The 17849-nt window shown below is 26.9% G+C and overlaps 1 protein-coding gene across 2 annotated transcripts in view; it reads right to left on the bottom strand.

Moving 5' to 3' along the window:
- Positions 1–386: 386 nt before the first annotated feature.
- The window catches only part of LOC129966604 (LHFPL tetraspan subfamily member 3 protein-like), a 106933-nt gene continuing 89470 nt past the window's right edge, over positions 387–17849 (bottom strand). The window contains exons 2-3 of one of the 2 annotated variants that reach the window (XM_056081101.1): positions 7562–7810; positions 387–3686 (exon numbers count right to left, since the gene is read on the bottom strand). In XM_056081101.1, the coding sequence (XP_055937076.1) occupies positions 3487–3686; positions 7562–7810 (449 nt within the window). In that variant the 3' untranslated portion in view covers positions 387–3486. The remainder of the gene's footprint in view (positions 3687–7561; positions 7811–17849) is intronic. The other variant, XM_056081102.1, reaches the window with a different exon arrangement.

Raw genomic sequence — 17849 nt, 5'->3', positions numbered from 1 at the left:
CCAACTACTACAATATAGTAAAAATATCGTAACACTGTTGTTGGAAACTTCATGCTATTAAAATTTAAACTTCAAAAATATTCCAAATCGCCAAAGCCACAAACACATTTGTTTTTGTGACATTGTTTACACGTTAAGCTATATAGACACGTAAACAATGTCTATATAGTTTTGTCTTTACACTAACCATTGCTTTATTATATTAGCAATTTAAAAACTCTCTAGATTTCTGTGATTGTCGACTTGGCACATTTGAGGATGTGGAGGGATATCAATTCGTAAATTTCAAACAAGTGAAATTTTTGACATACGACATTTTGCACTATGAATGATGGTAATCTTATCAAAAGGCAATAATTTTGAGCTAAATAACAACAGACACAAAATTTACAAAAAAAATTTATTAAACCATAGATATACATATAAACGGACAACATGAGCATAAGAATGTTTTAAAATTCAATATGTACAAAATATAATAAGCACAATTCATACAGTGTTTACAAAACCAACAATTTTGCATCAAAGAGCCATATTATTTATTATCTCGTCGAACACTACTCTAAAATGCCCGTGTGGTACAGTATATTTCAAGATGGCATCCTCAAGTCATCGTAAAAGATTTGTATCAAGCATTCGTATTGAACTCTGCTAAATAACTTGTCTTCAAGTAATAAATTTTTAAAAAGATAAATTTGAGTTATACAAACGAAAATGCACAATGATACAAAAATTACTTTGTATTAAAGTATGAAAGTAAATTTTCAACAAATGTTTTACGTATTTGTATAAAAAAAAAGGCAATATATGTCGGTAAAATATACACGATAATATAATTATCTTTCACTGATACCTAACAAGACATTTTCAGAAAATAAATTGGTTTATCTGAAATTGAGACATTTATAATTTTACCAAAAAAGAAGAATATTTCAGATGAACTGACAACTAAAATTTTAATTTCATCTCTCAAGATTCGGAATAATACCTAGATGCTCTCTAAATGCGTCAAGAATAAAGATGATTAATATTAGAAAATCTTCAGTCTATAATATTTATTAAACATTAATGAAGACTTTTAGAAATTCAAAAAGAAATAAAATGATATTTGAAAAAAGGATCTACCTCTTATCTCATTTTCTAAAACACGTCGAAATTACAAGAAAGTACAAAATATTACGTCATATTATGAAATTTGTAGAATAATAATGTACAATATTTTGCCTCAATATTGTACAATAATGTTTCCCGACATTATACAATTTTGATCAGAATTATCACAAATTTTTGATCAAAATGTATCAATAAAAAGTGTTGAAAACAAAGAATTAATACATAGTAAAGTATTTAAAATATTATAGTTAGTCAATATATAGTATGTAAAGATTTTAAAATGCCGTGTATTTCTAATGCTGTTTCAGCAAAATATATCGAAAAATATTGTCATGACATTTTGTTCGCTATCCTGAATATCGCGTGATATTGCAAAAAAATCGTAAAAATACTATCGAGAATCTTGTGCTATTAGAGTATTATTTAAACATAAAAAAATTTAAAGAAAAATTAGTATAAAATATACATATAAGCAGTTCAACATTTATGAAACAACATATAAGTACTTTCTTTAAAAAAATATCAACTCTATCAAAGATCAAAGACAAACAGCGAAACGTGTTCTTCATCATTATCACCACATTTCATGACTTAGAATTGCAATCCTATCTTGTAGTTCTAATCGAAAATAATTAAAATATCAAATCTCAATATCCTGCTTTTATCAGTTGGTCCATGTCTTATTTGGCAAAATCTTGGCTTAAAGAGATAACAGGCCGACGGCTTACATGGGCCCCAAGGAAAAGCACTAAGGGCAAATTAAATCCAGCAGGAAACTCTAGGCAACTCAAGTTTTGGGGCAATGTTTCCTCGCCATAACTTCCAAAACCAGATTTTTTCTTGGGAGGGGGGGGGGGGGTACTCCTTCACTACATAAGCAGTTTTTAAGTCTCATTTATTATGGAAAATTGAAATAACAGGAAACATTCAATTGTTGATAAGGTAGATCAAGATAGTTCTTTTCGATAACTGGCATTTAGCATTTAAATTTAAAGGCAATTTTAAACAAAACGGTAAAAAAAAATAACAAAAGTTCCGAAAGTTTTTCACAGGAGTTGACTCGTAAGTCAATCAGCTTGTTGCAGGAAAAAAAACTGTAATATATTAATTTATTAGCGAGTTTAAAAGCATGAGAAAATCCAAGTGAAATTGTGAATTCTAAGAATTATCCGATTTTAATTCCAATATGTTCGAATACAGGGCGTTGTAAATCAAATGGAGCAAAAATAAAGTATACAAATAAATTATCACAAAAAATATTGGTGCCCCTATTTGCCTATTATGGTCTATCTGATGATTCAGCATGATTCACCCCGCCCCTCCCTCCCGCACACACGCGCGCTCAACATTTCCCTATGTAAGCAAGAAATAAATATTTTTCCTTATATTGGGCCTCTGCTGGATTCAGCTAATGATACCACAACCACTCTTGACTTATCTGAAAATAAAAACAAATATTCTAGAAACCCTTTATTCTAGGTAACTTAAAATTCTTAAATACATCATCATTTCATATCCATTCAACCTTTCCACGTAGACATATGGTACTTATTTGATTTTTATATGTCAACGATTGCGACAGAAGTTTCTTTTTTTGCTATTATTGTTGTATATTATTTAAATTAAATCTTAAGAGTGAACGACAGATATTAAATACAATAAATTATGTACAGAAACTATTAATCTTTGCAAGAAACTTTGCGTTTCTTAACACGAGTCTTTTTTTTTTTTAATTTTTTGCATACTACAGAGGAAAAAAAACACAGAAAAATACAAAATATAAGTATTCACATTAATGGTATTGTATGGAATCTATAAATCCATCACTAAACACAAAGTCTATTTCAATGAGAAACGCCCATAAGTTGTAAAATTCAACAAAATGAAATGAGATTTGCCTTATTTTGTTATCCTGGAATAGAAGAAACAATAAATAACAAATCATTTACCCCAACTTAGAATTAAATTCATATCATAATCTAAACAAATAAAAATGTGTGTTAAAATCTAAAAAAATATCAACTGTAGTAAAAAAAAATTAACATTAAAAATGTAAATGCAATAATCTCAAATACTGAATATCTCATTACGCGTGCATTCTACTTCTAGATTCTAAAATTGCGATTATTTAATCTTTCTTTCAAAATTGTCCTATAAAAATCTCTCATATAAGTCTATTATGAATTGCACTTAAAAGTCAAAAATGGCATCATATCGATGCCATGGTGGCACACTCATCTTATATAGACAATAGTCTATTCGATGATATTAGCACATATTTATAAGCAGTCGATGTTTTACTAAAACATCAAAGTGCTTATAAATTTGAACTCAAATAGTTCTCAAAATGTTTCTTCACTTTCAAATCTGTGTTTACAACTGAAAATTAGCCACGGAGTTGTTGCTGAAAGTATCCTGCCTGAAGCCTTTGTTGGAACGCAATGTATGGTGTGAGTATTCGGAATAGTGATCGGATTCAACACCAGGTGGCACTACCATGACTGGCTGGATATTAGTTGATTTTCTGGATGGAGTTGATTGGTTGTCAGCAATGAAGGCGCTGTTCACTTCACCTAAATAAAACAGAAAAAAAAAGTTACAGTTAAGAACATGATCATAAACAATTCTATCTAATGAGTTCTTTTTCAATTTTATTGCTCATATCTTTGAGATATTTCTCTAGAAACAATTTTGTTTGATTTTTCTGTTACATTTATTCGTCTTTAAGGCTTGGCTGTATACTATCTTTAAATGTTATGCTTTTGATAAATTGTATGTTATTGTTGCTTTGCGTGCAACAAAATGAACATTGAAGGACATGTTGTAAATGAATGTCGCACCGATCTTGTTAGTTGTAACAGTAATGTACCATAATTTCCTAGTTTACCTTGATTTTACTAGAAGATATTAAACAACCACGCAAAAACAGAAATGAACCCACAATCAATATGCAAATTAAATTGAGCAAGATCATTGTCGTTTAATGTTTATTCATGAAGAAGCTCTCTAATATTCATTGTTAGAAGTAGATTAGAACATTTCTATACAGTTCAAAATCTCTGTAGGAGTAATATAGCCAAATATGGTTTTTGCGCCAACCAAATGTAACAAAACATCAGCAACAATTGCTCTCTATCAAAATAATAAGAAATCTTTGGAGTGCAAAATTCCCAACGCTACTTGTGAGAATATGTTATATTAATTGTTTATTCCGAGAATAAATTTTTTAATGATTATTAATATATGCAATGTAATAGTTTTTTTTATTTTTTTTATGCAGAGCTCAATGCATTTCCTGTTTATTTAATAAGAAAAACAACCACAAAGGTTAAACACATTACTCAGGTATTTCTATTAAAACCCGAAAGCGACTCTTAGATAATTACTATAGGTGCTCGCTTATGAATAATAAAAAAAATCTGCCGCATAAGATGACATAGAGATATAATGAAACGAATTGATTTAAGTACGGTGAAATAAATTTATTGCTTTATTTATTTTGTTTTTTAATTGATTTTTGATACTTTTTTGAAATACTATTTAATATACCTGTTGTTGTTCTAGATTAAAATGCTTAATAGCTATTTTTAATGGAATAACTATTTTCATTAAAAATATAATGAAGTCGAAAGTTATTTATCGTCTGAAACATTTTTTTAAATATTAAAATGAGAAAGAATACGAATGGCACCAAACGATTTTTAAAAACCGCCGATAGCTAATTTTCTTCATAAGTTATTGTTAAAAAAATAGTTAAAATTCATTGTTAAAAAATAGTTCAAAATTTGCTCATAAAATATGGCGTATAAAAAAATTTTAATTAAATTTTGGGACAATTATTTAAGCAGTAATTTTCCCTATTACAATAGTAATGAATCATGCATTACTTCGTATATGCTGCTAAAGATGGCAAAAGATTTAGACACAAAAAATTCTTTATCTTATAAACTTTAGAATTCTTTTAAAGCAAGACAAAAAAAAACCCATCCGAAAGATTTTTTTTTTAAAAAAAAGAGGAATAAATCAATGTTTCAATAAAACAGTACAGTAGCTCAAAGTCTGACTGTTGCAAGCAAAGGATATTATAAAGAACTTCCATACTTCAAAATAATCTGCATGCATTCAATTATTTATTAAATTTTCAAAAAATAATAAAAAGTTGAAAGAAAAATTAGATAGAAATGAAACTGATATCATGAGAAAAGATATAAAATGGCATAAAAAATGGTTTAAAACGGTGTGAAAATATTTATTGTCGGATAAATTGCTCCAAAATTACTGCGAAAAATTAGCAAAATTTTGGTGAACTTCTAATCAATTGAATATTTAGTTAGTTATTCACTTTGGAAAGTTTACAGTAATCTTTCTTTTGTTTGTTTTAAATCATAAATATGCGAATTTTGATTAAAATTGGTTAAGTTTTTAAGGACGGAATATGATGCACATATTCATAGCCACACGAACTTTTATTCATGCAAAGATTTATTTAGAAATCGCATTTTATTTTCTCTAAATTACAGACTGCTATTCTTAGAGTGAAATAATCTCTTGTTATTCAAAATTATTTTCAACGGTTTCTATAATAAATGCTAGTTAAATTCTTAAAATCACATCAGGAAATTTCTTTAAAGCAAAACAAAGTGTACACTGGAATTCTAAGAATAAGAAAATGAATTAAATATTTATAATAAAGGAAATGAATTTATAAAAATATCCATATGTAGTATCAGAATAATCTGACCTAGATCTTGCTTTATCCTGAAATGGATGGCTTCTCATATGCAAGGTTATTTAACTAAAGCAAAATTTAGACCTAAAAAATGCAGATTACTCTCACAATCTGGATAATTTACCACCTGCACCGATTTTAACCACCCTCGTTCTCTGCAAAGCTATTTATTTCAGCTATTGTTTGAAATTTTTGCCTTAATTTATCATCTCCAAGGTCTTTAAAATGGTAAATACTAAAACCATGTTATCAATCACATTTATACTTAAATAACTGTAGATGCAAAATGTTCTTTTGCATTATAAAATTGATATAAAAACTGATGAAGATGATATATCGAAATCCTCCTCGCAGATTCTCTATTAAAAGTATTAAATTCTAGATTTGGAGCAAGGCCATGAAAGCTACGGTTGCACAAAATTTTATTTTCAGAATCCCATATGTGAGCATTTTGTGTTATATTATATAGTAAAAAAAACTGAGTATTGGTATCAGATTTGACACATACCATACTTCGGATGTTAAATATTTGCATTAAATTTAATTTATTCTAGATTTTTTTACGTAGTTATCATGTTTATATATTTCATGCAGTTCTATTCTGATAAGCAAGTAAACTTCCTGTGAATAGATATCATTCAAAATTTGACAGAAATCTACGCATTTGGTGTAAAATCCATATACATAATTTCACCCATCCAGCTCAAAGCACTCATTTTCTCCCCATTAAGATCAGGTAGATTTGTAACGCAAAGATTCGTCCAACTCTTGAGGCCAAATTTTTTGTTGATTGTAACATTTTCTTTACGAGAAAGTTTATTTAAAAATAAAAGCGAGATTGCTCTCCTGTTTGTCTGACTGTGACAAAGATAACTGAAAACCGCTTTGAGCTATACGAATGAAATTTCATACACTGTCTTTATACTAAATTTTGAGTAAAATCTGGTCAGAGGAAGTACATCTGTCCGACTGTTCGAATATAAGTCAGCACGATAGCTTCAAAATGGAGAGAGCAAGATAGATAAAGTTCTACACACAGATTTGACATCTGTGGTTTAAAGAACTAGCAAATTCTGAATCAAATCAGATAAAAGGTTGACTGTTTGTCGGTCTTTACTTTCAGAAGTATGTAAAAGCTAAACTTCAAGAATGCAATGTTTTAAATATATAAAATTTTAAATATATAAATAATTGTTCAGTTAATAACTCTAAAAGGCAATGATTTAAATATGTCGAATTTGTATGAGATTTTGTGACTACAAGTGCAGCTTTGTGTCAAAGTTTGACTTCAATCAATTGGGGAAAAACATCTGAAGCATAAATTTGATTTTCAAATACTATTAACAGTCTGTCAAGAAATAATTGCTAAAAAACTCGCCAAGGATCATAAGATATATGCAGTAAAATTCTAAATTTACGCCAAAAGCTAATATTCCATAACTACTGAATTCCAATGTCTTGCATGACTTCTTTGGGATAACAGCTTTGTTAGAGAGTATGCGGGAAAATTTTGAGAAGACCAATCCTGCTGATTTTTTCGATTGCATATGCAAACGGTTTAGAAATTATAATTCAGGATACGATTAGATTCAGACACAATACATATACTATATATTTTTCAAAACAAAAAGAAATCTTTACTCGGATTAAAATAAGAGCTAATTTAATAAATATCTGTTAGAAGAACTCTTTAGATAAGTACTTGTTCCGACTACTTACTACCTTTATACAGGGACCCGGAAGTGATGTAATGCTCCGGAAGTAGTTTTACGTAACGCGTTCCGAGGACGAAGGCCAGAGCGGCCAGTACACCGCAGTCGCACACTCCAATGATGGCCAGGATGTAAGCCCATCGAACTCCGCATTGTCCGGGATTGTAATCGTCGGCCTGAGGTCCACACACTTCCCGGACGATCTCAGAGTCCCATCCGGCAGGGAAGGTCAGCACACCGATGACCATGCAAGTAGCTGAAAATGAAAGAGAAAAAAAAATTAAAGAACATTCAAACCTTTTGCCCAAAAATACATAACATGATAATGTAAGCATGTTTGGCCAGTCTTTATATTATTTTTAAAATTTATTTCTAATTACAACAATGATAATGCACACATAAAAATTGCATAATACAATGATAATGCACATATAAAAATGCATAATGCAATGATAAAGAACACATAAAAACTGCATAATGCGCTAATACACATATAAAAATTGAATAATGCGCTAATAATACACACATAAACAAATTTATTTAATTTCATTGCATCGCGCATGCATATAAACTTATTACTACAATAATTAAAAATAGTATTACAAAATGTTTTCATATATTTTATATATGTGTACTATTGTAAATATTCTATTTTCAATTAATCAATAAAAAATTCTTTTAAATTCACTGAAATTAAGAGAAAAAAAATGAGCAGAAGCAAAATTGATAACACTGCAAACCCTTTTTTGTTATTTATTTTAAATTGATATAAGAATGGTCGTTGTGTGATAATATACTCCCGTGATTTAGAGAGGAAACTTAAAAATTCTGAATGATTTCTAAATAAAATTTTAATTAGAAATTTAAAAATTTCTTTCTTAGTGAGCACTTACTACTCAAGAAATGACCAGTTGCCAAATTTGATTATTCTAGATTCAACGATCTTCCCTGTAGAGCATTTTGAATGATTTTACCATGATGCATTCCACAATTTACAGAAAGCTAATCAGTACATATGAACATCATTATGTAAAAATTATTATAGTGATATTAAATCAAACGTGATGTGATACACTAAGGCAATGGCCTAGTGGCCAAAACTATCAAAATCTTTTGGAAAAAATAAACTTTTAAAATTTAATAGCTTATAAAATCGTTCGTTTATCAAGAAATACCTGAAAAAGTTAATTAGGAATCATTTTTAATATAGAAAAAGTTAATTAGGAATCATTTTTAATATAGAAAAAGTTAATTAGGAATACAAATTTTTAAAATAATGTAAGAGATTCAATTATTACAAAAACATTTTAATAAAGTTGGAAAATAAAAAGCATCAGCAAATAATGATGCACAACACTTGTATAACAAAAGAAAATCACCAGGCCGTTAAATGAAATAGCCGAATGTAATGGCTTCCCAGTGTAGATTGAAGATTTTCATTTATGAATCAAAATTCAAAAAAAAAAAAAAATTGAGCTGAAACTATATTCATTTTAATGAGGAGCAAAGCCACCAAAAGGTAGTTTATAAAAAATAAATAAAAAGAAAAATGGTAGAATATTAACCATATAAATGAATCATACAAAACTAAATATGTCTATGATAATTAAATTTAAAAGAAACAAGATACTTATTTTAATATTAATACTTCATAGACAAATTATAAGCAACTGATAATCCATTATTCTGCAGTATAAAACTATTTGTAATTAGAATGAAGTAATTATTTTGCGGCATCTTTTAAATCTTTTCAGTTTGGGATCAATGACACGTAACTGTAATAAACAATATCTGAAATCTTTTCTATATTCCTCCGTATAGAAATAAGATTTATTTTGATTAAAAAAACACACACAATCAAAGCGAGTTAATTACTAAACACCGCAGACGATTTAGGTAAAAGAAGAGAGCGTTGAAAGAATTGCCAGAAGCCTGTGATTCAAATTGTTTAAATAAAGAAAATTGATGGTGATTGATGACCCACATGATTGTGTTATTTGTTAGCCAATTTATTTGTGTTTATTAGAGCTCTTAATTAAAGAAGATCGCCATCTAATTAGTGTTTTTATGTTAACAATTGTTAACTTGTAGATTAAAGACTTATTTTTTTATTTTTTGACTGTTATTTTTTAAAGAAATAAGTAATTAAAGAAAACAATAAAAAGCGATGAAACTCTAATGCTCAAAATTAAATAAAAAGCTAACTTAAGTAAATAGTGAATTGAAATTTTTCATATAAAAATAATATTATTGAAAATTTAAATATATATACACTGATGTCGGAATGTTAAATTTTAACATTTTATATTCTTAAGTTTTAAATATTGACATCATTTAAATTATATTTTATTAATTATTAAATTCACTCATCTATAGTGCATCTATTAAATTCACTCATCTATGATTTTAAATTCTTTTTATGATAATAGTATTTATTTTTCTAAATTTGTATTATGTTAGTCAGTTAATTACAAAATGAATTCTCATTAAAATTCAACAATTCAAAATGAAGGCAAAGTAAAAATAATTCACTGGATTGCTAGTATAGTTAGATAAATTCAATTGAAAAAATAATAAAAAATTAATTTGCTAGCTTTTAATACAAAAACGATATTCGGACACTTATTCCAATTCAATAATATTAGGACTTTAAAAATAAAGAAAAAAATAAATTTAATAATATAGATTTTATTCGCATACGAATAATATTAAATGAATTAAAATATATTTAAAAATAAATATATGAAAAGGCAACAAAATAATATTTCGCGTCAGTTTTTCACATAATTCATGTCTTTAAAACTGTCGCAATCTGATTGTAATTATCATCTAAAAAAACTAAACATACGACGATAGAAAGATTATTTTTAAACAGCATATTTTTAACTTTCAGTATTGTATAGAAAACGATGGTATATATTTCTTGTAACATTTTTGTTTATGTCGTCAGTGTAGCAATACTTCAGAAAAAGATTCTAAAATTTAAATATATCTATCAACGCAATACATCTGCACTCATAACCGAACAAAAGTTTTGCACTATCTTCACATCAAAAGCCTGCAAAAAAAAAAAAAAAAAAAAAAAAAAATCTATAAGCTGGGCAAAACGGTGAAACTAATGGCAGGTGATACGTTACCGCTTCAAAAAACAGACATTAAAAACATTATCGTTTGCAGTTCTCTTACAATTTGTCCAAACAAACAAAAACGAATCGCAGGAAAGAATCTAAGATTGTTCAGTCGTGTTTAAAAGTGAAAAGAAATTAGAAAATAGCAGCTCTATTTATCCAGACTGGAAATTGCAACTGCAAAAACCGTTTTGTTTTGCATAGTCTACTTCCTATTTCGATAACTGTGGAGTAAAATTAAAACAACTGGAATAACGAGGCAATTTTTATTCAATTGTATCATAAAGGTATACAATGTTTTTATAAAAAGAAAATTATTTTTGACACGGAAGTGATAGAGTCAGACAAAATGACAACGAAAAATTTACAAGTTATCTGTACTGGTTATGGTATAATCATACAGGTTATTATCAGAATTCTTTTTCTGTACAGCAAACAAACAAACAAGAATTTATTTTGCTAAGAACATTTCGGATAATATATATCTTTACTTTGTTTTTAAAAGCAGAAAGTTAGTCAAAGCATAAAAAAGATTTACTATGTTCGTAAATCAATTATTCATTGGTAAAACTTTTTTACTTTTCTTTTCTTTCTTTATTGTTTTTTAAATAGTTTTATTTTAATTATTTATATCTTGTTCATCAAGAGATCTGTTTCCTGCCACCTATCTGAGCATAGTATAAATAATTAAAAAACAAAGTCAGAAAAATTGAATGTGTCAGTTGGCATTCGACTTCGAACTGATTGTTATCTTTATTGGAAGGAGAAATAATAAAGATAATAAATACGAACGCGGCTTTTACTATTTCTAATTATTTGTACATATCTTCTATGATGTGTTGTGAAAAAAACGAAATACGAAAGCGTTTCACTTTTCCCTCCTAACTTAACAAATAGATTCATCTGATTTCACACAATTCTTACATCATAATTGCTAGCTCGTCAGAGCCAGAAGACACCAAGCAACATATAGAGATAATGAATGCTACTTTACACAACGCAATATATATGGTATATATTTTATATTTTTATAGAAAGAAATAGCGTTCGGACAAAGGAAGTCAAAATTCTGAGCAGTATTTCAACATGCCATCATTGTTGCGACATGTTGCGTTGTAAAAATGGTTTGTTCCTGTATGCCTGATTCTAAATCCTGAATCATTTTTGGATTATAAAATCAAGCCGTCTGAGTTTTGTCCCTTGATTTTAAAATACTTTTCTAGTAACAAAAAATTGTAGCAATCATTAAAGACTGATCATTATGCCTCTGATAGTAAATATTGGAAGTTAATAATTTTTTTTTGAAAACAATAATAGCAAAATAAAAAAAAAATCTGGACTGTTACTGATTTCATAGAAAAAAAAAACTGTACTTACTATTTATTTAATTATACTATAGGAATTTTAGAAGTTATACCAACTTCAAAAAACGATGAAGAAGTTTAGCGTAACAGGATGGAAAGTTTTCGAACTTTATTAATAAAACTAACATTTTAATAAAATAAATTAGTAACAACAAATGGTGACGATCTAAATTGTTGAAATTGTATGTTTTTATCCCTTTCTGTCTGTCATAATCTTTTATATAAAATAGCTGATTTTATAATTTCACTTTTAAGACGTTGCGTTCATTCGCAAAGAATACATCCATTTTTTTAAAAGTAAATAAATACATCTACTTTTTTATTAGTAAATAAGTACATCCACATTTTTATAAGTAAATATTTCTTATGTGACCAAACTTTTTTTTCTTTTGAATAATATTTTACAATTTAAAGATACATCTACAATTTCTGTGTTTCAAACATTGTTTTTAAATGACTTCTATTTCTAATCACGAGAGAATATTTCAACAAAATAAAATAACCTACTTTAACATCAGAATATTAACAATTTATGTAGCTCTCGAAATCTTTAAAAAAATTACTAAAAAAATAATTTGAGCTTAATAACTTACCTCAATCATCACGAATAGCTACCAAGTGTCATAAAATGGCAACCTTTCTACATGTTACTCATTTTATAAAACAAGAAATAGTCATTTCATCACTCTTTCTATCATTACGAATCTTTTGTTCAGTTTCTCATATTGTTCGCTTATGATTTCATTGTTATAATGAATTACGCATTTTGTAACTCTCCATCAAGCAATGATTTTAATGAATCCTTGCAGATATACGCCCAAAGAAAGCTGATTGACATGAAAGTATAAAAGATTACAATACGTAAGATACGTTTAGGCAATTTAATTCTCGCAAAATGAATTCCTTGGTATTGTTTTGTTAAGATACGTTCAGAAGAAAACATTTTTCTCCTAATTATTTCAGACGAAATCACTGACATTGTTAGCATAAGAATCATCAGAACAATTTCTGATACAATCTTTAAAATCGTTCATGCATTTTTTTAGAGATGCTAGATAAAGATTTAATTAAAGAAGCACTCAACACAAATGATACCTCTTTGTGTTTGAAAAATTCTTTTTAATAATCATTTGCAAGCCTGCTAAAAATAATTCTGATATAGTATAAAATAATTCTGATACCGAGTTTTAAATGTGCATTAATTATGAAAGAATTGGAGAATAAAAAGATATATCTAAATAATTAATCAATTATTTTATGAATTTAATTTCGTTAAAATGTGTTCGGTTAAAGAAAAATTCTTCAGAATCATTTATTTGTTAGTCTGTTAAAAATAATTCAGATACAGTATTCTATATCAGATGGATACAGTATTCTGTATCAGGTTTATTTTTAGAGGCTTAGTGAAATATATACGAATTTTAAATGTGCATTAATTATAAAAGAACTAAAGAATAAAAAAAAAGTTATATCTAAATAATTAATCAATTATTTTATAAATATATTTTGTTTAAAATGTGTTCAGTTAAAGAAAAATTCTTCAAAATCATTTGTTAGCCAGTTAAACATAATTATAATGCAGTATAATATATTATATTTATTTTTAGCAAGCCAACTGAAATATATAGGAGTTTCAAATTTGCGTTAATTATGAGAAAAATTAAAAATATATATATAAATAATTAATCAATTGTTTTATAAATTTATTTCGTTTAAAATTTGTTCTGTTAAAGAATTATTTTAACTAAAATTTGTTTTATTTTCTTTTAAATTTTGAAATCAGAAAAAAAAAATCACAAAACAAACGATATAAGATGAAATCCGTTTAGTATATCATTTTATTTATCGAGTGTTGCCAGCATTCAATAGGAAAAAAGTTTTTAAGGATATAAATTCAAATTACAGAGCTGTAATTAGAATCTAAAATCAAATGTTATGACAATTGACATTAAATGAATTTTTTCGAAACAACATCTATATGTAAACTTATTATACACTTAAAAGAAAGAAAGAAAACCAAAAATAATCAATTTCAATAAAAATAATCGTAGTAATAAATTTAACCATTTGCAAGAGAAATTATCATTTTAATATCCATTTATTCCGATAAATTATTTAAAATATTGCAGTATATTATTTAAGATTAAATATATTTGTTAAACGGCAGAAATTGAAGAAATAAAAAATATCTCTTTAGGGTTATTTAGAAAGATAATTATGATAAAAGTATTATTCCAATTTTTATTATATATTATTTAATTAGAATTAAAAATATAAAAAAATTTAAGTTGTTTTGATTAATATTTTTTGTTTTGATAATAATTTAGTTGTTGATAGTAGTTTAGTTGTTTTGATAATAATTTAAGATTTATAAGTATAATAAGTTTTTAAATTTTGCATTATACAGCTAAATAATAGCCAACCTTGAGCCAAGAATATGTGAACTGTCCTTTACGACTAGATCTTTTTAATGATATAATAAGGAGGTTTCACTGTGCATAGTATAAATTAATGTAGGTAAATTATTTCTGAAAAAGCTAGATTAGAACTATTTAAAACTTAAAAAAAACATTTAAAATAATGCATTATTATTTAAAATTATATATACAAGAACAAAAGATTTTAATACCAACATAATTAAATCAAACAATCTATTGTAAGACCAAAATTTATTTCACAAGAAACAGAAAACGATTTCATGTTCTTTTGCAGACAAAAAAATCATGAAAATTTTTTCCAGACTAAATAGTCAAAAAAAACTTTGTTAATAGGAAAAATAATGACCCCAAAGCAAAATAACATATCTAAGCATTTTAAAATTAACTTAATGCATTCGAAGATATCGTATTTCAAAATAAATTTCATGAAAACTTCACAATGGACTACATTTTTTTTTTCAAAGCAATCACCAAGTGCAATACCAACTTCATTAGGTGTGTTTCATAACAGCCATTACACCAAAGGGGTCGATTGACCACTTGACAGCACCCCTGTCCCATTGTTATCAAACGACTTTTGATATTAAAGCGATTCAATGATAGTTATTACAAGAAGAATACGGTAATGGACTTTCGTTCATGATGTTAACCTCGTTCCAAGAAAATGGCTGTTACTCCATTGTGCAGGAAAAGCAGATGAAGCGATTACATCGAAATCTGTAGAATGACAAATATCGAATCGCATGTTTTATGGACGGAAATAAACTGATATCAGGATGGTTTTATTCAAGGTCAAGTGTCCTCTATAAAGTGCCTTAAATGGTCCGTGTCCAACAATGCCATTCAGGATATTAGTGATGTTAACAGAGTAACTAAAGGTGATAAGAAATGTAAAAACATGATCGGTCAGATTTTTTGTGGATAATTGCAAGGACGTTAGCTCTCAGAATAAAGAGTGATAAAAATAGTAAATGTAAGAATGATTAACAAAAAGATCAACCAAAAATAGTAAATTGTCGTTTGAATAAAAATGCGATTTCTAAATAAATATGAATATGAACCAAAATATTAATTAAGAATACTAAAACTTATGGCAATTTTTTATCAATGATTTGAAACTTTAGATTAAAAAATCGAAGCATGGTATTATTTTAAACTGGAATCTTGTATCTTTATTTTATTTTCACATTTTGCTTTCATACAAATTTATGTGCCAGCGATAATGTATACACAAAAAATGTATTTGATATCATTTCAAATCTCGTTTATTTAAATCTAAACACTAAAACAAAGAAAAATATTGTAATAAATTAAATTTAAAATAATTTTAGAAAATTTATTAAAACAGATTACAAAATAAACGAAAATAAAATAGATAATACTTAAAAAATATTATTTTTAGTTATAAAATGACTAATAAATGTCGTTTTTTGTGTATTAATATACTTTAAAATTATTAGAGAATGCTTTAAATCTAAGTTTAATTTTAATAAATTAAAATCTGATAAAATAATATATCTTTCTTATTTAGTATCTACAACCCAAGAAGTAACTGCATACAAAAGTTTCACGCTTTAGGTCCAACTACAGGCCTGTACAGTTTGTTGAACGATTTTTTTTAATTAGGCTTAGAGCAATTTATAGATAGTAAGTCAAGCTATAAAAGCTATCATGCAAAGTTCGATTTTAATTAAACGAAATTGTTTAAAATATTCGAAAATTAATCCGAAATTCTGCGAAATTAATTGTTTAAAAACTGTATAATATCAAATACATTTGATATGCAAAGAAGAAGGAGAAATAATATAAATAATATATGTAAAAGTTGTAAATAAATAATATATGTAAAAGTTATAAAAAAATATTATATGTAAAAATTATAAATAAATTATATATGTAAAAAATATAAATAAATAATTATGTAAAAAATATAAATAAATAATATAATATAAATAATAAATTTGATAAAATATAAGGAGAAACGTAACAAGCAACATTTCTACGAACAATACCTTTTTCAAGATCTACAAAATATGTTGTTGAAAAAGCTTATGTTTAGACTAAAATTTCAATAACTTTTTGACCTACCTAATGCAGTGCTGTGAAAATCATAAACTTGAAGAGGAAAAAAAATAAGAAATACTGAAAATTCAATCAAATAAATTCTTCTTGAAGCCTTCTAATATTTTATATAAAATCATTGCATAAAACTTAAAAAAACATTTAAAAAATGAATCTTCGTGTTCTAATAAAACTAAGCTCCTCAGATCATTATTTGTATTATTTCCATAAATTTATTCACGTTTTTTCCTTCGATGTAGATTCAAATTCTTTTTTTACATAAATAAAAAGAAATGCCCTTATACGAAATGAAAACACTCCAACAGTGTAGCCACTTACTGAATAGCTCATAATCCCACATCCAATTTTTTTTACAGCATCGTGATTCCATCATTAATAATTTGCATACTCCAATAAAACGAGGAACAGCTGAAATTATTATTGCATAACATGTCATTGTTCCGGCCATAGATTTGAAATGCAATTCAAAACAAAACAAAAAAAAGAACGAGCGGATCTTATGAGAACAACACAGCCAACTCAAATATGACATTTTATGAAGAGTTGAATATTGAGCTCTTCTTCACGTTATCAAAAACTCAGTAAAGAATTCGAAAAGAAAATTCCGGGGTTAAAAGCTGTCATCGGATTTGTTTCATCGGACAATAGGTGAAAGTGAGGGAATGAGAAATTCCCTTCCGCGCTTCAGTTCTGTTCTATAATTCTATTGTCAGATAAACGCAGACGATTTCTATGGAAGAAAATGAAACAAACTGCCTACATCTTTGCTATGGAACAAGTAAAAGTTCACTTCCGCGTTCATTCGTTAAAATTATCTACGGATTTCGAGAAATGTCCCTTTTTACATTCATGATTGGAAAGGATTTTTATTTTTCAATGGTTTGTAGTTCATAGATAATAGAATATCCTGAGAATTATGTCTTCAATTGTTTTAGTTGTTATGCAAGAAGAAAGGAATTTAATTATAATTCGAGTCCAAATTTCGTTTTGTTCTGTTGATGGCATACTTTTGCAATTATTCTCAATTTGCTAAAGGGTCAAAATTTTTGCATTTATATTTTTTTAAACCTACGCTTTGAGCATTTCATATTCGATATATTAGCATGAAAATGAACTTTTTAAATAAAGTATATATCATCTATTTTACCCACAGATTTTCCTTTTAAATGAATAAAAATGTTATAGCCAGATTATATGTTATATTTGAATGAAAAAAGAATAAAATCTAATTTTGAATTTGAAAAATAATATATATTTTAGTGGAGAAGAAAATACAGAAACGA

Source organism: Argiope bruennichi, chromosome 4 (genome assembly GCF_947563725.1).
Source record: "Argiope bruennichi chromosome 4, qqArgBrue1.1, whole genome shotgun sequence".
NCBI lineage: Eukaryota > Metazoa > Arthropoda > Arachnida > Araneae > Araneidae > Argiope > Argiope bruennichi.
This window is presented reverse-complemented; position numbering and strand designations above follow the sequence as displayed.